The sequence below is a fragment of the Lacerta agilis genome, chromosome 6, assembly GCF_009819535.1.
Source record: "Lacerta agilis isolate rLacAgi1 chromosome 6, rLacAgi1.pri, whole genome shotgun sequence".
In the NCBI taxonomy this organism is placed as follows: Eukaryota; Metazoa; Chordata; class Lepidosauria; order Squamata; family Lacertidae; genus Lacerta; species Lacerta agilis.
Window position 1 is genome coordinate 45,102,077 of NC_046317.1, and position 22,772 is coordinate 45,124,848.

At 43.5% G+C, this 22,772-nt stretch overlaps 1 protein-coding gene and 1 long non-coding RNA gene across 8 annotated transcripts in view; one reads left to right on the plus strand and one right to left on the minus strand.

Annotated features, from left to right (window-relative positions):
- Positions 1-22,772, minus strand: part of RNF220 (ring finger protein 220) — a 335,093-nt gene that overhangs the window by 4,817 nt on the left and 307,504 nt on the right. For all 7 annotated transcript variants that reach the window (XM_033152320.1, XM_033152321.1, XM_033152322.1 and 4 more), the window contains 2 exons: positions 11,462-11,570; positions 7,451-7,525 (listed from right to left, as the gene is read on the minus strand). In XM_033152320.1, coding sequence (XP_033008211.1) covers positions 7,451-7,525; positions 11,462-11,570 — 184 coding nt within the window. The remainder of the gene's footprint in view (positions 1-7,450; positions 7,526-11,461; positions 11,571-22,772) is intronic.
- LOC117048476 lies at positions 2,609-20,945 on the plus strand. Its single transcript, XR_004426848.1, has 2 exons — positions 2,609-2,863; positions 20,525-20,945. It is a non-coding gene; the product is annotated as an uncharacterized LOC117048476 (long non-coding RNA).

The following is a 22,772-nucleotide window of genomic DNA, read 5'->3' on the forward strand; positions in this document are numbered from 1 at the left end:
CAATCCTAAGATTTTAAAAACAAGCACTATATTACTTCACCCCATCTGGCTTAGTACAGCAATCTACACAAAGTAGAGGCGTATACAGTTGTTGCTAGAGGAGGAAGGAAAGACTCTGCCAAATCTGTGCCTGCAGCCAGATTTCCCTGTGCTAGTTGCCCCAAGCCTGCTTGACCAGCATCAGGTCTAGCAAACCACTATGCTGAAATCAGTGCTGGCTCCCAAGTAGGTAGCCATCATGGCTGCAGAGAACATGAAAACATCAAGTTTATGCTACTGGCTTCGGTAGCTGAACTTAATGGCTGTCTCAGAACCACTCTCACCCCTCTTACCTCCACCATGTCTTCTGAGCCCCAACCCGTATTTCATGTTACCTATATACCAATCATGATTATGCAAGAAAATGTAACCCAACTGAACAAAAGGCAGTACCCAGAATATTAGCTTCAGGTATTGGAAACTTGTCTCAAATTTTTGTGGATGATGCAGCCTAGTTTATAACAGCAGATGCTATGAGGGTAAATGAAATATGAGTTATATGGGTATTTTGTACACAAAAATGTAAGCAAGACAAAGGTTGCAGACTTATACCGACCTACTCCGAGGAAGCTTAACATGAACAATTTATTCCAAGAACAGATCTCGCCCCTGGCCCACCCACCCCAGTCACACAGACAAACTGCATTTTGAATGGCAAGCTACAAGGCTTGCTGATTACATCCAGGGATGTGGGCTATGCACAACAGTTTAAGGCACTCACAGGCTCACTCTTCTATTTAAACATTTCTCAACCCTGCATATAGTACTCGTTACAGAAGCAATTAAACAAGCCTCTCACACATGCCCTGGCATGGAGCCAGTGAAAAAGGACTTCCTTCCCCCAACCCCATCCTGCTCACCTGCCAGCTGGGGTTACTAAACTTTTCCCTTGAAATAAAAATACTGTGGAATAATAAGCCACACCTGTTGAACATGGAAAAAATATATCTGAAATGTCCTCCTGCTCCTTTCATCGTGGCCCCATGGAAAAGCCTTGATGGGTAACAGCAGTGTATGCTGCACTGAAGGCCACCTCAGCTTTTCCGTTATAAACCCCAGTTTTCCAGGGTTTATAAAACCCGGCTGCAAAACGTAGCTCCGGGGCTGAAACACGGCACCAAAAGGAATGATGAAGAGAAGGGTTTTATTTGCCCCCACGCATTCTTAATTAAATTTTGGCAAGTGATTGATCTAGAATGCAGGCTAATCACTTTGGGGAATTTTGAAAAATAATGAGTACTACCCACTTTGCAAAGTCATTATATCTCACACTATGTCAGGAAGGAACAGTGCTTTGAGAACATGGTGGAGAATTTTCTTCAAAACCTGGAAAACTGAACATTTGCAGTGCACGATAATTCCTTTGCCTGGTCTGCAAAAGAGGCGGGAGCTTTGCCATTGAAGAGAGAGAACAAATTTCACTCAAAGGTTACAAGCTCATCAGTGCCTTGCCTAAGAGAACTATGCAATCACCATGTTATGGATGGGGGAAAAGAGGAACACATACCAAAGAAGGGAGAGGACCAAGACCACAAGATTCTGGAGGGGCAAGAAGCATAATCATGATCCTAACACCTGAGCTATGCCGTTCACCCAAGCCTGCATAGGGTGTATGGAGGAAAAGAGAGAGGAGAGATGCAGGGAAAGGTTATAAGAACAACGTGAAAACCAGGTAACATGGCTGGCAGCAGTAAGAGAACTTGATGTACTATTGGGGTGAGGGTAAACGCCCTGGCTTATCCTCACTGACACTTCTTTCCTTTTCTTTCACTGTCCCCCTATATGTCTTGTCAATTTCTGCATCCAGATTTTTTTTTCCTGTCAGGGGCAGAAATCTCTCAAGGAGCCATATACTAGGCAGTGGGCATGGCCAGAAGCAAGAGTAGGCAGGCCATCCCTTCTCTCTCTCCCCCCCCCCACCTTTCTTCAAATCGCCTTCTTCCTCCCTGCCCAACAGGCAAGCCAGGAGAGGGGCAGATTACTCTAGTAGAGTATTGTACTGATCACTTACAGGGGACCCAGCTCCCATTTCCATTGTTACCTTTCAGCTTACTTCCTCCAACACCCTATTCTCCTTCTGTCCCTGTGGGCTCCTCCACCCACATGAGATTAGGCCAAGGGACACATGGGACTCTCGGGCCACAAGCTCCTCACTTTTGCTCTAGATTGTATGCTGCAGTCAGGGGCCTACATTGTTTCTAAGGTTTGCATACCACCTAGCAGTATCAGGCACTTGATGCATGAAGGACTGAGAGAAGGACTCTGTGCTAAAACAATTCTAAATCCTGCATAAAAACCCAAATCTATCAATCAGTGAATACAGTCATATAATCCATGCATAAGTTACATATATTTAGGCACCAGGCAAGACATTCCTCTACTCCCACATCTTTGGGCTAATTAAAACTATCTATGACCTTTTAAACTATGTGTGCATATGGGGGTATTGTTTTTGTTTGTTATTATGGTATATTTTGGTGTTTTATATTATAAACCTCCCTGTGATCTTTGGCTGAAGGACGGTATATAAATTGAATAAATAACAATAATAAATTTGCTTGGGCTGTATGCAGTTCCAGCATTTTGATTTTTTAAAAAGTTTTGAATATTTGAGCAATATACACTTAAAAAGCTGCCTTATTCTAAATCGGACTTTAGTCTGTGTAGCCTAATATTGTTTCATCTTACTTGCCAAAGTATGTTCCCTCTCTTAAAAATATTCTAGGTGGAATAGAGGTCTGCCAGGAAGCCATGCAGGCTACAGGAACCCCAACTGCTATGCACTAGAGACAAGTGCTACCTGTACATCTTCAAAGGCAACTTGGTAAGCTTTGCTACTGGCTCAGTTTGCACGTAATGCTAAGTCAAAACCTGCAGGCTCCCAGAGAGGAAATTACAGCTACTCTGCTCCTCCCTCCCTTGCTGCCATGCTTTTTGGGACTAAGCTATAGTTTAGTGTGCTGTCCAAACCTGGGCTCTTTGTTTACCTCCCTTCCATCTAAATTGGGTCACTATATTGAAGGCAAACAAACTTTTCTGCTACAAACTTAATTTTATACATGGAGAGGAAGAGGCAAATAAAACCTCCTCTTCTCCCACTTCAGTTTCCTCACCCCAATAACTCTCTATCTCCCAGACTGCACTGTTTTCTTACTTTGGAAGCAGTTGCTCCAGCTGACCAGAAAACAGGATTAAATTGGGTCCAAATCTCTCATCGCTGTGGGTAGCCTTGTATTCCCACTGCCTTTTTAAACTCTGTTTCCTTTTAACAAATGCAGCAACTGTATTTCCAATATCAGGGCTGTTACAGCTATAGTTCCCAGATGGGAAATGGGAAAGCAGCTAAACATGGTTGTTCTTGGGGAGATGAAAAGGATAAGGATGGAAAATAACTTTATGCATTGAAAATGACATATTAATGATTAGCAGGTAAAACTGCCACCCAGAGCGAAGAACGTGAAGGGAAATATTGGAGGTCAACTCTTCAGTGATTCCTGTGTTAGTGAATAGAGAATGCTTTGGCTCAAGCAGAGACGTATGTTCATCCCTATGTAAGTTTAAGAATTTCATGCCCACTTTGTTTCTAGTTTCCTTACTTAGTCCGCAGTACAAAGAAGTCCAAGCAAACGTTTAGTCTGGTCATATAAAACACAGACACAGAAGGAAAAGCTTGACTTTTCCCCTAACGGGGGGAAGAATGGCAAATCTCCAGAAATGTTCAAACATGTCAGGAAGCCCAGCAAGCCAGCCTCGCCCCATAACTCCCATTAACTGCAACAAATTGTTTATTGCACAACATGAGAAATATGCTGCCCTCTTTACGGAGCACATTTTTCCATGTGTGCTGCACACAGAGGACTCGCGGCACTCTCCTCACCAAGAGGGAAGAAAGCCAGCTTTGCATCCAGAGAAAGGTAACGTGTGGCAATTATTAAATCCATTACGCCAAGGTTCCTTGCTACTCTAAAAAACCACACATACACAGTAGGCACACACAAGCGTCTCTTTTGTGCCCAAAATAAAAGGAGATACCTTAATTAGAACAATGCAGGTCAGAGAGTATGAAACACCCAGCCCAGCTGCCGCGTGCCATTAAATTCATAAAGAGGAGGAGGAGGGAAGGGCAGCCTTAACGAGATTACACACATTGACTTTGATCAAGACACAAAAGCACTAAGGCGTTCCAGGGTTTTTATTGCTGTCTTCGGGCTACGTTTTAATGGTTACATTAGAAACATGCGAACATAGGCTGAGAGGTTTTTTAGTGAGAGCCTGCCTCGCAAAAGGCCCCGCTTTAATAAATTGCGGGCTGTAGGGAAAAGGCGAGGGCTGGGGAACAGATGAGCGGCTGCTTATTAATTACATCCCCTGCGCAATTCCCAACTCTGAACGTTGTGCTTGGTCAGTGCAGGGAACATGCACAGGCAGTGTTGGGGCACCACTCTGAACGGGTTCCTCCCATCAATGCTATCCCAATTTTCAGCACGGTTCCCTTTTGCAAATATAGTTGTTGCAGTAAAAAAACAACAGCAGGACTGCTTTGCATGGCACTCAAGTAGAAAGAAAGAAGATACAGGTGGGCCTACCTGTGTCTCACTCAAGATACACACAAAGGGAATATACAGGAACAGGAATGTGTGCATATTGCCCAGGGGTTAGGTACATGCTCTAGCCTTGCCTCTGGAGTTTTAGTGATCCTTTTACCTTGTCTTGGAAAGAGAGGCAAGCATTTTAGGGCTTGCTTCAAGAATTATTTGAAGTAGTAGTAGAAGTAGTAGTAGTAGTAGTAATAATAATAATAATAATAATAAATTTATTATTTGTATACCACCAATCTGATTGGATTGCCCCAGCCACTCTGGCTGGCTTCCAGCATATATAAAAACATAATAAAACATTAAACCTTAAAAAGCTTCCCTATACAGGGCTGCTTTCAGATGTTTCCTAAATGTTATATAATTACTCATCTCCTTAACATCTGATGGGAGGGCATTCCACAGGGTGGGCACCACTATGAGAAGGCCTTCAGTGCTGGATCTCAGCGTCTGTGCTGAATGATGGGGGTGGAGACGCTCCTTCAAGTATGAGAGCATTTAGGGCTATAAAGGTCAGCACCAACAGTTTGAATTGTGCTTGGAAAAGTACTGGGAGCCATATCTTACGAACAACAACAGAAAGGCACTGGGACTGAAACTTTGGGATGGGGAAGGGGGCAGCAGTAAGGCCACCAAGTTCCATCTAATTTAAGCGGTATGCATGCAAATACCGGTATGCTTTGCTAAACGAAAGGAACAAAACCGTTGAACACCTAGTTTCAGAAAGCAACTGTTGTCAACTAATAAGATCAAGGATAGTCAGTTGGTAGCCCACAAGCTGGATCCTGTTCATTAACTGCATCTGGGTCCCAGTAGCCCTAACAACTTCTAAATCAAGGTGTAGTAAAACATTCCCTCCACTTTCACTTCCAAAGACAGTTAAGTTTTTTTCAAAAGCGAAGACAGTAAGAGATGTATTCCACCCCAAAGCTTACAACTCTGTTTGCAATGACCCTGCTGAAAGTTACTTGAAGAAGCTGTAATATTCTGTGTGCATCTCAAATAAATTTTATTTTTTACTATTTTTGATGTGCTTTTAGAACAGCAAACATTCACTGCCAAACTGCAGCTTGAGGGGCTCTTTAGGAAAGCCTATTTGTTCCTCAGACCAGGTCCCCCTACTATATTTAACTGATGACTCCTTACCATCCAAGCTTACCATCCAAGCTAACATTATTACAGAAGGGTGTTGGGTGGCAAAATACATATCCAGGCTTCTGTCAGGAATATGGGGTGTCCCCGGGTCTGTGAAAGTGGCACTGAGGGCATCTGCCTGTTAATCCTATTGGTTTTACAATGAATGCCAGGGTGGATAGGGAGTCTGCATGCGTCGTAATAGTGTGATAGAAACATTGTATGAGACATTATACTTTTACAATATGGATAGCAGTTTTTAAACAGAGCCATGGATGGCAAATTCTGTACGGGGTAAATGCTGTCGCAGTTTTTGTCTTTAAAACCTTTCTGTCTTAAAAAGAGATCACTTGTTTGAAATATATGTTTAATAGTGTATGCTACTTGTGGTTCTGATCTTATGTTTATACAAAAACTGACCTGTGTTCTTTTATTTTATATAAATACTTTATATTCTGCCCTACAACACGTTCCCAGGGGAACTTAGCAAAATGTGTGTGTAACCTCTGTTTTAGAGCTTCATGCCTAGAGATCAGATCTGTCTTCATAGACATTCCTCACCAAGGTAGAGTTGAAGGCTGAAAGGATCTTTTAGTTAACTATGCACTATTTTGGATTTTTGTCTTTTTAGCATTATGTTTCTCTATTTGGGGCCAATCTTCTATGCTTTTTCTAAAAAAAGAAGACGACTTCAATGGTTACTTGGTTGAAAAAGTTTGATTATGCTGTGTTTCATTCAGAAATGTGTAATAGGGCTGCAGGGTTACTGGATTCTCTGTAGTGTTAACGGATTCTTTGCAGGTCTGCTTCTTGTTATTGTCCCCTATGTGTGCATCTTTGAGATGCATATACAGGAGTATCCCAAAGATGTGCATCTCTGCAACTTGCAAATAGTCACTCTCTCCTCATTAAATTCTTGGAGATCTGCAAATATGTGTTTGAGCTATTTGTGCACTACAAAATCTTTTGACATTTCCCCTGAACATCTGAAAAGAAGAAACTCATTTCATATTACTTGCACATGCATGCATGCGCACGCACACACACACACACAAATGTAAAAATTCTCTTTTATATGCACACTCACTCAAACACAGACCCACGGAGTCAACATGCCTCTCCCTACCATTCCAACACTGTCTGCAATCTCCTCTGAATCCTGCACATCCATAGTTATTTAGTCATACTCCTGGAGCATGCTTTCTTTCTAGTACACAACCTAAATAATCAACACTCAGTGGTGCAGTTTCTTGCATCTTCTTTAAAAGGGCCGAGAGAGGCTATAGGGATGGGTAGGTGGAACATGGGTGCAAAGTGAAAACCATTGGGCTAGAGTCTCAAGGGGATACTGCCCAATGTGTAGAGCTCATTGGGATACCCTTCATGTCATCCAACTTGTGCTGTTGGAAATGAGGCCGAGTACCTTTCCAACCAAATAGCATGCAGCAAAGTTAACGAGAAGGTGTATGATACTGCCACTAGTGTTAGAGGAGGAGGAAGAATCCATACACCCTAAATTAAATTAAATTCACTGAATCCCTGGGGAAGACTCCAATCCAACTGTAACTTCAACTAGGGAAAATACTACACTTGATCACAGCCAAAAGGCTGAGAGCGATGGGAAAATACTTGAGGATAAGAAACAATGTACGAATCACCACCCAAGAAACGAATAGCCTCACCAGAGTCCGCAGCCAGCATTCCTCGCAGTGCACGTGCCAGCACTGGATGGAGGTCAGGGGCATCGTGTATGAGTCCTGTGGAGAGAAAATTGAGACAGCCTCATCATATACTCGAAATTTTTGAGAAATCCCCTTTTAGATCCTGATCTCTTGGGGCAGGATGTAGAGGACATACTGTACCAGTACAACTTCATTTTCTCATGTGATCCACACAGAATAGCTTCAGATTCACATGCAGTTGAGAATACACTACCTCTGGGGGATTAAACTGTTTTTAATATTGTGATTTAATTACTAGGCTGGTAATTAATAATAATAGTAATCATACTCCTTACACAGTGGGCTAGGCATGAAATGGAAAGCAGCATAACCTCAAAATGTTGTGCCTCTTCTGAAAGAGGCATACCAGAATGAACCCTGAGGTCATCTTCCAAGACCCTCATCCATGTACCCTCCATAAGAGAAGTTCAGACAAAAAGAGATTTTCAGTGTTTATAGAATGTTTACAGACTGCTCTACCCATCAAGGTCTGCCTGGCACTAACTTAATATATTTCTGGTGCTAGGAAGTTTCCTCTTTACCCAGGCATATGATTGTTAATATTGTTACGTTCTGCTGGGCATTTGACTTTTCAGAATTTATATCAACTAGTTGGTTGCTGTGGTCTCCGTTTTAATTCTTCTATATTTTTATATTGCTTGTATTTTATATTGCAAATTGCCTCAAGGTTGTTTTTAGAAGGCCTCACCTAAGAAATTGTGAGAAATAACAACAGTACAGTGGTACCTCTACTTACGAGCACCTCTGGTTATGTATCCTTCGGGATATGCACATGGCAAACCCAGAAGTATTTTCCCGGGTTTCTCAGCGCACACATGCGCAGAAGCGCTCTACCACACCATGTGCATGCGCAGAACAGGCACCTCTGGTTGCGAAAACCTCGGGATACGACTGGAACTCCGGAACGGATCCCATGTGCAACTGGAGGTACCATTGTATTGTTATTAATAATCCAACTGCAATGTAGCACAATGTTTACTTGTAGATAGAAACAAAACAAGCTGTTATAGTAATCACCTCTTGCTCCACAAATGGGAACAACAATGGAATAAAAATCAACAGGTCTTGTGACAGCTGCTTGCCAGAAACAGCATCAATCCTTATTTTGAATATCCTGATTTTACATTAAGACTTGCCAAGTATCTCTTACGACAGCTACCATATTTTTCGCTCCATAGGGCGTACCGAACCATAGGGCACATCTAGTTTTTAGAGGAGGAAAACAAGAAAAAAAATTGAGAGCCGCACAGAGCATGTAAGCGGCTCTCCCTTTGCTTGCTTTACAGTGAGCTGTTGGAATGTTCATTGTTATATGAATAAATAAATGTACTGTATTGGCCTGCTGCAGAAAAGATGTTAAAATGGGCCCTGGGCAGGTGTCTCTAAGGAGAGCCTTCCACATTCAAGGGGGCACTGCCAAAAAGGCCTCACTCATAGGCATTCCCTGTGCTTCAGCCAGAGCAGACATGTGAACCAGGGTCTCCACTGATGGTTTCAAGGCACAGGTAGGTACATATGAGCAAAGGTGTTCCATTAGGTACTGAGATTCAAACTGCATACACAGTTTTTCTACAGCAAGCCACTAAATTGGTACTTTGTGGGGAGCAGAAATAGAAACTTCAAAGACACTTCTTGCCGTGTCACTATAAAAAAGCTGATGGCACAAAACGATTACTTTCCTCCATCCACTTCACATCCAAACTGTTCCTTGTAACCATCATCTCTGCTACATGTTCCAAAGCAGTTGCAGTCCTGCTACCACAGAATAATAGTGCAGGGTGGGAAGGGAGGGCGGGAAGAAGAGAGAGAAGGAAGGAAAGAAAGAAAGAAAGGGGGAGAGAGAGAAAGAAAGAGAGAGGGGGAAGGAAGCCCGCTCTTGCGAGAGGTGGCGGCGGGATGAGCGCCCTGAAAAGGGCGCTCATCCCGTTGCCACCTCTTGCAGGGGCAAACTGTGTCTCCCTTCTCCGTGGCTCACTGTGGGGTGGGTGGAGGGAAAGCGGCCCAGACGGACCCCTCCTTCGCCGCTCGCCCCAAAGCAGCAGGGCTAGGCAGGAGCTAAACATCTCCTGTGCAGCCCCGCTGCTCCAAAGCAAGCCATGAGGGAGGGAAACGGAGTCCTCCCTCGCGGTTTGTCCCAAAGCAGCGGGGCTGGGCATTAGCTAAGCGGCTGCTGTCCAGCCCCGCTGCTCTGCAGCTGGTGGGGGCGGAGAAGCCCGATTTCAGGCTGCTCCCCCCTCCCCCACCACTCTGTCGTTGGCGGTGGCAGGGGGGCAGAGAAGCCTGGTTTTGGGCTGCTTGCCCCTCCCCCGCCACTGGGAGCCATGGCTCCGGCGGCAGAGGCATCCCTCCGCCCGAGCGATCCCGCTGCCGTCCAGTGCCTTCGCTCCACAAGACGCACAGACATTTCCCCTTCATTTTTAGGAGGGAAAAAGTGCGTCTTGTGAAGCGAAAAATACGGTAATTATTGTTTGATTATTTTTAGAACAGAAAAGAGGCATTTCACTCTGTCATTTGAGTTTCTTTCCTAGCACCCACAGTTTATATCAGTTGTTTTCATAACCAAATAAAACTAAAACATTAAATCTAAGGGCTTGTACAAGAATTGTTATTATTTTATTTATTTTTGTAGTAATGGAAGCAACCTTCCCCTTGATGCTATGCAGACGTGAGCCCTAGTCCTGCAGCAATAGTGTGACAACTGTACAAATGTAATACAGTGGTGCCTCGCTAGACGAAAAGAATTCGTTCTGCGAGTCTCTTCGTCTAGCGAAGCACCAATGCAATAGCGGTTTTCGCGCGATGAAAAAATATTTTTTTTCGTCTTGTGAGGCAGCCCCGTAGACAATTTCATCTTGCGGGGCAGCCTTCCGCTAGCGAATGCCTTTCGTCTAGCGAGGTATTCGTCTAGTGGGGCACCACTGTATTGCGGGGGGGGGGGGGGTTGAGGAGGAAGGAAAGCTAAACTGTTGCAGGAAGAAAAGCCTTTCCTAATAAATAGTATGGACAGGAGAAATGTTCATTCTTCAGCGAATATTGTAAGCTGAATTGGAGGTCACTGCTGCAAAGGAGGACAGTAAGTTTTCCATTTTTTCTTATTTTAAGAAAATACAGTTTTATAAATATCTATATCCTTTCTATCCCAAATGATCTGCAAGTAATGTTGACTATTTTATTTTATTGGGGGTGGGGGGACACAAAAGTATATTAAAACTATGCAATTACAGCGCCAGTAGCAATACCCTTTAAGAGCAGTGGTAGCAAAACTTTGGAGTGTTGGACTCCAAGTCCCATCATCTCTAGCCAACTTAGGATGATATGGGTTGCGGTCCTGCAACATATAGAAGGCTACCAGTTCCCCATCCCTAATTTAAAAGGGCATGTTTCAAAATTTAATAGGAGAAACACACACACTTCCCAGTATCTGCCTGACAAGTCATACCATTATTCCTTTTTTTGGTGGGGGGGGGGGGAGAGAGCTTGGAGGGGCTGAGGCACAATTTGAAGGAAACATACCAGCATCCCTGCAACCAGAGATGTAAAAAGTTACAGACGCCAGGCCACTAGAGGGAGCTTCAGCACTTTAGTAAGTGAATCACAAGAGCCAAGGCACTCTTCATCAGGGTGTAGTAGACAATCAACAACTTTGAAAGAGTTTGGCTAATAGGCTGTATTCTAACCCTACAGTATATGCAGGGAGACAGGAACATGGACACGGGGAGATCTGCAGGGTCAACCAATAGTTTGTCTAAAAATGACACCAATGTTGACCACACCATAGAAGCACACATTGAAACATAGCCCCAAGCTGTGCCGTTTTCATCCAGAATTGAGGGACAAAAGACAAGGTTTTAGTTTCTCCACACTAGGTATCAATTGTGCCACCTTCCTATAGGGCAGGCAGAGGTACAGAGTCATTTTCTTATTCATGACCACAACTGGCAAGCTACTCACCATGCAAATGAGACATTTATAGCGGTCCCCACGGGAAAGCTGCCTTTCTAATTCGCGGACACGAGCCTTTAGCGCCTCAAACGTTGTCACTGCTGAGTCTTCTGTAATCCTAAAATAGATGAGAAAGTCAGGGCTGGCTGAATTCTTAAGAGGAAAAAACCCACCGATTTCTTATGTGCCAAATATTGTAGAGCAAAGCCACATGATGGCAGCTTGCATGTTGGTTCCTGGTAAAGGTAACTCAAGAAATAGAATCAAAGCAGCAGAGACTGCCTGAGGCTTGAGAATCAACTTTAGCCACCAGGTTTAAGAACAAAGGTCAAGGAGCAGGGTACAGAATACAGAAACCCAGTCCTAGTGGATCAATGCCATATAGTATTTCCAGAGGAGGTGAGAGAGCATGAGAGCATGCATGATCATGAACCAATGTGTTTTAGTCAATATTGAAATTGTGTTGGTCCCTTTTTCAAGAGGACCAAGCAAGATGATGCCAAATTAACATAAATGAGGGGGGTGGGCACATCTGAAAGTGAAGTGTTGCTCAACGGCTGCAACATACCCATGGGGTATGCAATAGAAAAAAGGCTGAGGGAAAGCAGCAAGATCCCAGATGCCTCCAAGAAACTTGAACACTGGAATGTTAAAGCTAAAGGGACATAGCTGTAACAAGAAGTTTTAGTTTGCGCAACTTGGCTATTAACATCTCTGCCACATTTTGATGATAGAAAAAGCAACCAATATATTATATCAGTAACTGCAAACCTTGCAGAGATCAAGAAGCATCCAAACCCAAATATAGCAATTAGAATGAAGGAAATGAAATAAACCGGATAAATTGACATTTATGCCACACAAAACAATTATGTTTCTTTAGTCTAGCATTTCATTTTCTCTCTCCTCAAAACAGCCACTGCCCTGTCAACCGGGGAATATTATAAATCAAGTTGTGAATGATGACAGAGAGCCAAGCAACCACAGATTACTCTTTTACATCAGTACACAGCCTTGTGTAAGAAGTGCAAATACTCATTCTGGTGGGAACTAACTGCATGGCTTGGGCACAGACTCCAGGAGAAACCAACCAACCTCTATAGCAAAACAGGATCCTTATCTTAGATACTAACAGCAAACTCATAGTCCAAGTGTGGATTCAAGGTGCAGACAAAATGGCAGTAGAGGGAGGCATCAGAAGACTTGAGAAACCCCAAGGTTTGCCGAGGTACAAAAACGTAAATCTGAGAAACAAAATGGAAACCTTGGAAGAACAACCCAATGATGATGGTGTATGACCAGTGCACCTGGCATGGCTGACCAACTGTGGGACTGGGTGGAGGTGTTGGGAAGATGGGAGAAGCAGAAATTGTGTGGTTGGCTGGAACCTTGAACAGAAGCACTCCACACTGCAACATTTTGTTGCAGATACCATTTGTTCCATTCTGTTTGCTACTGTAACAAATGACAAATGTAGCTCTCAGTACCAGAATAGGGTGGGCCAGGGGTCCTCAAACTTTTCCAGCAGGTCCACTGTCCCTCAGACCTTGTTGGGGGCCAGACTATATTTTTTTGGGGAGAAATGAATGAGGGACGATGAGCAGCGCGCAAAAGGACTCCAGAGAGGTGCTGCTTTAAATGGCGGCTGCTCGAGAGGGGGGCTCAGTCAATGGCAGCTCCTGTGTCTTGCGAGAGGCGGTGGTGGGAAGATGAGCGGCATGTGAAAGGGCTCCGGAGAGGGGCTGGCACCAACAAAGCCCAGCCCCCTTCCTCCTCTAGGCAGGGCGGGGAGAAGCCAGGAGGAGGGAGGGAGGAGGTGCCGCTGCCGCCATGTGAGGGAGAGGGAGGGAGGGGGAAAGAACGCACACACTGGCAATCCACGCAGTGATTCCTGGGCCATCTGCAGGCTGGATTTAGAAGGCAATTGGGCCTTATCTGGCCCACGGGCCTTAGTTTGCCGACCCATGGGGTAGGCTAAGCCATGAATTCAAGTATCAAGAGCAAAGACATCTAGCAGGAACAATACTATAACATAGCTTAGGCCAGTTCACCCCTCCAGGAATCTAAGTAAGATGTCTGAAACCAATGTTATTGGGTGATGGTGATACTTTTATACTGCTTCATCTGAGGATAACAGGATGGTTTACCATTTAAAAGCACAAGAATACACACCATAATAACAAACCAAAACAATTACCCCTCCACCCAGTTTAAAAGGCTGTAGATTATTTAATTAGCCAAAGGTCTGGGAGAAGAGGAATGTTCTTGCTTGGCACCTAAAGATATGTAATGAAGGTGCCAGGTGAGCCTCCCTGGGGAGAGCATTCCACAAGTGGGGAGCCACTAAAGAAATGAGCAACTGATAGCCAGATGAGTTGGGCAGCAACTCCAATCATAACAAACCACACTACCAACCAACAGAAATTAGACCTTGGTCAGGAAGAGGCAGGCAATGACATGAAATGGTTTGTTTATAGGAGTCTAATGGGCTTCCCCTCGCTGGACAGTTTGTGAAAGTCTCTCTGTCCAGTGATAAACGAATGAATCAGAGGAGGCGGCAGAATAGAGGCATAAGCAACAACACTCAGTGCCTGCCCAATACAATGGTCAATCAATAGTGAGGCTGTAGATCAGGGTGTTAGTTAGCTGGAAAATTACTGCATTGCCGCATGCGTCACGCTGGAGGGATCCTGGACAATCAATGAAGGAGGTATTGATTTAGTTATTATCACTTCATATGCTCCAGACATTGTTAAATATACATTTATTAACAAAGCTGAGAAGGGGACATACAGTAAGTCTGAACAAGTACAAACTCTACTCCAGCTCAGCCAGCATGCCAAAGTCCTCATAGCTGCCCCAACATGGAAGGTTCAGGCAGGCTTTAACATGGCAGAATAAGTAACGAGCTTCAGAAAGAGACTATCCCTTCATTCCCACTGCAGGAATGGCAAGTTAATGAATTCAAAGTTAGGCTGCCAGCTTTTTTATCATATTCAGAAGTGTTTTATTCCTTTATTACAGGGGTGGGAAGCCTGGGAACCATCTCTAGGCCACAGCCCTCACCACCCCTGCTGGCTGGAATTCGTCCTGGAACGCTGATAATGCCTCTTGCTTGCCTGGATGGAGGACAGAGGTAGTTGTGAGAGTTTGTGTAGAAATTAGCCTACTGTACCCACCCCAGGAAGATTGCCTGGAAGGGAATCTGGGCCTCTGGCAGAAGAAGTTGGAAGAGAGAGGGCGGAAACAGGCAGGGCTTTGTGAGGGGAGAGACTGAGGACTGAAATGAGGAAAGCCAAACTCCCAAGAACAGAGAGACACCAAAATGGAAAGGAAGGAAACTTAAAACCTATCAAACTAAATATATCAAATTTTTAGCCTGTGAGAATTGTCTCACACCAGAAGTTGGGACTGAATCAAATGAGGAATGTCAAGCACTAGAGCAGAATTATAGGATAAAATACCTCCACCCCACTCCCAAACCTAATGTACAGAGGACAACGCAACAGGCTGTTTACCTTATTTTGCCTTGGTGTGCCGCTGGGAGAAAAACAAAACATAAAATAACCAAAAGGGAAGGTTTTGCTATTTCCACAAATCTGCAGGTCTAGCAACTCAGAAAGAGCCATGACCACAGTGCCCCTCTAATTATTATTTGTTCTTCTTAGCCAGGGTCTGATATGAGCAGACACACACACACACACGTGTGTGTGTGTGTGTGTGTGTGTGTGTGTGTGTTGTCTCATTGTAGTCTTCTCCCCAGTTTTGCTTCAAAAAATTCCCTTCCCATCTTCCCTCTCCAGTTTATTTCAACAGAATACAAATTTCCTTCCTCTTCATAAATAGTCACACTGTACATAACATTCCATAAATTTTATAGCCCTACTGTTTATATGTACCTTGTAAAACACATTTAGAACTGATTATATCCAACACCAATAAAACTTCATAGGCTACTTCCGACACCTGAAATCTTGGACCTTTTGCTCTTTTCACATAGTCATTTATTTTGGTGTTCAGGAGTCTGAGAATTCAGACAAAATTCAGGTTTTCTCATACAACCCACAGGCTCTTGTTCTTTCTAGTGGCAAGAAATAGATGCTAAGATACAGGACTGTTTCCTGGAACTTTATGTTAAATAAAAAATATGCATCCAAAGCAACCCTCTGCCAAAAGAAAGTATTGTTCACAATAAAATTATGAGATGATGGAACTGCTTTTGAGCAGAGATGCACAACAGATTGTCGTTTCCAGAATAAGTGGGGGCATAAACCTGTGAGAAAAATCAGTCAACCTGTAATGCAACACTAAGGGACAGTGCATCTATGTGGGAAAGTGGCATACAAAATTAATGTAGTAGTAGCAATAATTAGTAAACTACTGACACACACTACTAGATGTCACTACAGCTGAATCGCATGCACAAGCACAAATGTGCTAGAAAATATGCCTGGTGGAGAATTGGTAAAAACTATTTCCAGAGGAGTAATATTGTTAGTCTGCTGCAACAAAAAGTCAGGGCAGGATCCACCTAAGGAGCCCTGTCACAGAAGGGCTTCTGCTTGTGCAGTGAGACTTCCCTGTCTTCACCACCCCCACCCCCACCCCAAAAAAATATTGGCTGGAGGGTGGTTCAGGAGAACCTCCAGAACTGTGCACAGGGGCACAAGCCTACTGCCTCCTCAATACTTTCATTTCTTTACTGGCTGGGCTTGTAACTATTGGTGTTGAAAAGTGCCTGGGTTTTTCATTTTGATCCCTCAGATTTGCACAAAATCAGAAAACTGCACCATGCAAAGGACATTGGCAACCTGCCCCAATCATTTCATGTAAGCCAAGCCAAGCAGTCATGTATTTCCCAAAAAGTATTCAAAAGCTCAAAGGTAATTAAGGTGTCTCTCTGGGAAATGTGACAGGGGCTCTTATGTCTCCCTTCAAAGGAGAGGGGAGAATTTTTAAAAGCTGGGCTGCTCCAGGATCTGGGATCAAAGTCAAATCTTCCTCTGGACCACTCAGTGAAGCAAAACATCCTCACTGCCTACTCATAAGTGGCATAGGTCTGGGATCCCAGGATTTAACCATTAACTGGACACCTCCATTTCCCCCTTTTCTGGAGTGATCAACGACCCCAAAAGGGTGCGTCTGCAGCAGCATTACCAGGTACTTGGAGACCAAGAAGAACCTACACCTTCTCTACTTGCACCACCAAAGCACATTAAACATTTCTACACCATTTATGCTGACAAGCAGTCTGAAAAGTGTGTGCTGAGAAATTTAAAATTGCCTTAATTTCTTTTCCAGCCTGTTAGGGTGACTCAGCAACTTAGCCTTTTATATATATTAATTTTTTTCTTTTGATCCCTCAGTTTTGCACAAAACAAGCAAACAAGGTGCAAGTGCACACATGCCCTGTTGGTACTTAACTGGCATAACAGAATCAACAAACTGGAAGGCAGTGGCAAACACAAAAGAGAATGCCTACTGGTATGAATGAGAAAGACCAAAGTTTTTCCTCACATACAAATTAAAATAGGTGTGGATTACTCCAGTCTAATTCAAATGGGGGAAAGTGGATTAATAGCTAAATTATCGAATTACAGTGAAATGACAAAATGCCCAATTATTTTCTTACAATAAAGGAGCTGGCTTTCCTGCTGCAGACAGAAATGTCTTCAGTTATGTATCTTTTTAGATGAACCTCTCTGAAAAAGGCTGACTTGGAATTCTGTGCAGGAATGCTGCCTCTATTGAGGAACTGGCAGGGATGCTAATATATTGTTCTCCAAGAGGAGAGTCCTCCCATCTTGATAATTGTGCATTTCTGTAGTACAATATATTAAGAATGCTGTTCACCTGTAATTTCAGTGGGTGACTTAGTTTGGCAACATGCCCTAGCTCCTGGTTGCCAAGTTATGAATAATGTAGTGTTCTGTGGCCTAATTTCCATGTTCTAAGCTGAAAATTTGGAAGATGTTGCATGCAAGGGTGCGCGTCTGCAAAGCAGAGGCCCTCAGCGTCACAAGTGCCTCTATTTTATACTTGCTTGCACAATTTGTTAATGCCACCAGCTGCTTGCCAAGTTTGGAGTTCTGTTGACTAATTTAATCTTCATGCAAAGCAAACATGTTGCGTTGCTCTACTCCGCAGAGGAATTATTCTTCTTACACTTGCATGCTCTATCACAGTGGCATGGAGGGGAAGCTTACTGCCACAAGAAGGCATTCTAAGCTACATTTAGCTAGGACCTGGTAACGATTCCCCAAAGAATTTCCCTACAGAAGAATTCATTATGCTGCTTTCACGCCCCCCATCCCTTCACTGACATGGAGCCCAAAATGTCTCTGCAGAACCAGAGAGTGAGTTCGGGAGTTGGCACTCAGCCTTCTCTGCCTCCGGGACTCACGTGCCTGGCCTGATCAAACTGCAGACAGATGGCACCAACAATCAATGAAAGCAGTAAGAAGTTTCCGAGTCAGCACGATTGGAAGAATCAGCAGGGATGTGGAGATCTGTTAGCCACCGAGAAGGATTTTTGTTAATTTATTTTAGGAGGAGGGTACCGAAAGGCTAAGCTTGCACTGAAGTTCTTATGCATAATCCGGGCAATCATGCATCTACAAGATAGTTGGCGAACAACTAACTCTAAATTTGACAAGCAGCTGGTGACCAGAAGTGCCTGTTCCACTTTGTGTGTGTGTTGCTTCATAGGAACTCTGTAATTGTGTTCTTCCCTACTTTAAAAACAAAAAAGAAGGGTAGAGACATGCACTGAATAACTTGAAATCATTCACAGAACTAAATAACTGAACAAATGTAAGTAAAAATGTTCATAAAATGGGCAGGCATTACTGCAGGAGGAAAGGGCAGTGTTGCTGGTGACTATCACCTTGAAAAACAATTGAACTCTTACATAAACTTCTGCATTTCAGTGCTACATGATGGGAACATTTGTTCTCTAGTAAATTAAAATCTAAAGAAAAAAGCCCACAAAATAACAGGAATGAAAGATAAGGACTTGTGTTGCTCACCATCAGCAATTATCAAGGGTATTTTATATTTGAAGCACTAGCGGTGCAGAAAAAACGACTGTATATTTTCATTGAATGATGAGGAAATGCAATTTCCCCACAAGAGAAGTACTACTTTGAGGAAATGCATCTAAATCCTGCACAACGGCTTAATTTCCCCCCCCCCCACAAAGACCCATATCAGAAAAGACATCAACTTGCTCTCCTGACAGCTACCTCTGAGGAAGAAGCAAGGCTGCCACCAGGTTGCTGTATTATTGCTATGTTGAGAGTTGTGCATGGAGACAGACAACACCCAGATAATCAACAAAATCCTTTCGATTAAGGTGAAACTTGTGGGGTCTCAAAGCCCTAGCTTTTATGCTTATTATTCTCAAATATGAACCACCAAAAGGGAGAAGATTTGAGCAAAACTCCAGTAACCACCTTATACCAAGCTATAGCTGGATATGCAAGGAAGAGAAGAATGGTGCAGATTTCAATGTCCTGAAAATTTGAGATTTCTGCAAAAAACAGCATGCTTCTAGCCCTTAGGAAGCTGCCTTTTAATAGGAGGGGGGCAAAATATAGTAAAACTAAGGACACATTAATTTTGGTGATAGTAACAGACACACAAACATTTTGACGGCGGCAGGGGGGGGGGGGAGAATGTCAAACATGAGACATATTTTACCCACATTAGCCAGTGTGAATTTATATGGTAAAAATATTAATTTACAATGCTTCACTTAAAAAAAGCAACTCTGCATGTTTTGCTCCATCACATTTATCCTCAAATGGGAAGAGAATGGGTAGCTACAACACAGGAGATCAGAATGGAACAGGACTCCACCAGTTTGATCTTTTCCTCCCTTAATTTGAGCTGTGTGTACATGTGTTCTTGAGCTGCAGTAGTGCTGCATCTGGCTGTAACATTAACTAAATCAAAGATTAGTGATATGTGAACAAGCCTCAGGTTTATGAGTTCCCCCTTCCCCACATTCCTTTTCTGGCATGACTGCAAGGAGCAGTTTGGAAGCCTCGACTTCCTTTTTATCCAAACTGTTATTATTTGCCCAAACAAGCCAAGATAAAATCTTAGTTTCTGATCCTCGCCTGTTTGGACAAAAACCTGCTTAAATCAGGTGGAACCTCAGTCCCAAGGGCCAAATGTAGCTCTCCAGGCATATTTACCTGGCTCTCAGGAGTTTCCCCAAGGCCACACCCCTTACCAACTGTGCTCGCATCCTCCTTGAGTGCTTCTGCCTGGGTGGAATGTGCTCTTGAACTGCGAGAATGCCTCTTGCATACCTGGATAGAGGGGTGTCTGTGGTGTGTCGCCTACTATACAAAAGTACTGCCCACTTTTGCTTCTGGCCCTGCCCACTCACTTTTGGGGAAAGTGTTCTCACCCCCAGGTTTAAACCAATCACAGTTTACCCTGGTTTGGATGAAATGGCAGGTCACAGCTAGTTGGAAAAAGAAGTGGGTGCTTCTGATCTTCTCATTGCTGTGCTAGAAGGGAGCAGAGTTGTGCAGACTTCTGAGCCAGGATATAAGAATAGATATCATACAATGCAAGGAAAGCAAATGTGATTCATGCAGCTCAGAGCTTCTTTTTTATAGTGTTCATTCTGTCTCTTGGGTACCACTTTCTGCTGTCAGATATGCAATCTGCCCCTGTACTGGCATGGAAGGCTGTCACAGGAAACAACAACTTATATGGCCAAGATTCAGAATTGAGCCCATCGTCTTAAGTTACGCTGTGGTCATGTACAACACACAAATCCTATATTGAAGCACACAAATCATTTTTAGGTGCTTTAATACACTTGATGGAATACTTGCCCCAAAGAGCTTATTATAAACTTTACAAGGAAGCAAAACTGAAACACTGCAAGTTATGTTGACTAATTTGTTACTGGTTGTTGTTCAGAGGCAATGGCCAATTTTAGGGACAGGTTTTTGTTCCTGTATGACACAGCTCAAGGTTCCCAAGGTGTAATTTAGTTCTTCAGGGGAAACTAGTTGTATTTTCTAACCTCTGGTTTTCCCTTACCTGTAGGCTAACTCCAGTATTTCACAGAGAATCATCATCCATCTAACTGAAATACTCTCCAACGGCCCATCAGCCTTGCCTTCTCTTTGAAATAGTCCAGCTGAGCACTGCACAGACTGTGATTTTTCCCCCTTCTAAGATGTCTTACTCACTCCATAAGCTCAAGACTGACAGTCGAATTTCACACTGTGATAGCCCCCCATCGATTTTTCACTTGCAGGGAGCAACTCTACAAATTAAAGTTAACAGCATTGTTGAAACTTTGAAATAACTGAGGGGGAAAAATGGGATCGAAAAGATACCTGAACACCAGGGGTTCAATGTGTTTGGGGGAGAGGGAGGAAAATCCAAAGGTGAAGGGCATTTCCAGAAAATTAAAACCTTTTGAAAGGGAATTCCTTTGAACGAATGAAATCATATCAAAAGATCCACAAAATGTAAAGGTATTGCTGTAGGGGAGATGGACTGATAGGCAGCATTGCAAAAAATACACAAAGACTCTTGTACTTTGAGCAATACAATTCTGAAATGTACAATGCCTGAAAATAAGAGTAAAATACACCTCAAGTCCATTAAGCAAGTCCACAAAACATGGGTTGGGAGTGGAATGGCACTTGCCACTAGCAGTGTCATACTGTCTACTTTATTTTTAAATCCTGTGCACCTGTTTGCATTCTCAACCAACTACTTGAACCTCTACTCTGGCCATAGTGCATCTAAACCCTAAGTGCTCCCAATACAATCAACTTCAGTAAGTACTGTGGAACATGCATGGAGCAACAGAAGACCTCACAGAAATTATGATTACAGTAGTGGTCTCCAGGAGTAGAGATGCCAGTGAAATCCATAGTTCTGGAACTCGTATGGATATAAGTTTTGGAGGGTTTGAATCTGACCAAAGAAGAAGAGGTGAGCCTTAGGAGACTTGAATTACTCTCAAACTTGGACTAGAATCCAAGAAGAATTCTCAGTTTATTCCTTCCAACCCATTCCACTGTACAATCCAGTCACCCACTTCCCCTTTAAATCTACTTATTGCTTGGGCCAGCAGGAAGTATTCCAGCTGTAGGGAGAGGGAAGGATGGTGCTCTCCAGTGCTTCATCCTCCATGAAACAGCACACCAGGTGCTGCCAAAGACCCTGGTGCAATGGTGAGAACCTTTTTCAGCCTGAGGGCCGCATCCCTTCTGGGAAACCTTCCGGGGGCCACATGCCAGTGGTAGGCAGGATCAGAGACAAAAGTGAGTGGAGGAACAAATGTAAATTTTACCAATGTGCAGCAGTTTAGTTTCTAAACTCCCTCACTTTCTCCTCTCTATCCCACATCCAGACAAGCATGAGTTCAAGGACACATTTTAGCAATTTTTTAAACTTAATTTGTTTAAAATATAGACGGATCAATAAAACCAATAGCAAATACCTCAAAAGGGGAGGATATAAAAGCAATAGATCTATTATCAAAGGGTTACAACTTTCAGCTTAGTTTATACCATGAGGGTGATCCAACATCTCCATTTTAATGTCTAATAACTATGTGCTAAAGACAAGGGTCCGTATAGTTAAAGCTATGGTTTTCCCAGTAGTGATGTATGGAAGTGACAGCTGGACTGATCGCTGAAGAATTGATGCTTTTGAATTATGGTGCTGGAGGAGACTCTTGAGAGTCCCATGGACTGCAAGAAGATCAAACCTATTCATTCTGAAGGAAATCAGCCCTGAGTGCTCACTGGGAGGACAGATCCTGAAGTTGAGGCTCCAAGATTTTGGCCACCTCATGAGAAGAGAAGACTCCCTGGAAAAGACCCTGATGTTGGGAAAGATGGAGGGCACCAAGAGAAGTGGACGACAGAGGACGAGATGGTTGGACAGTGTTCTCAAAGCTACTAACATGAGTTTGACCAAACTGTGGGAGGCAGTGAAAGACAGGAGTGCCTGGCATGCTCTGGTCCATGGAGTCACGAAGAGTCGGAGACGACTAAGAAAAGAAGAAGGGTTTGGATTTGATATCCCGCTTTATCACCACCCTAAGGAGTCTCAAAGCGGCTAACAATCTCCTTTCCCTTCCTCCCTCATAACAAACACTCTGTGAGGTGAGTGAGGCTGAGAGACTTCAGAGAAGTTTGACTAGCCCAATGTCACCCAGCAGCTGCTTGTGAAGAAGAAGAAGGAGAAGAAGAAGAAGAAGAAGAAGAGGAGGAGGAGGAGGAGGAGGAGTTTGGATTTGATATCCCGCTTTAGCACTACCCAAAGGAGT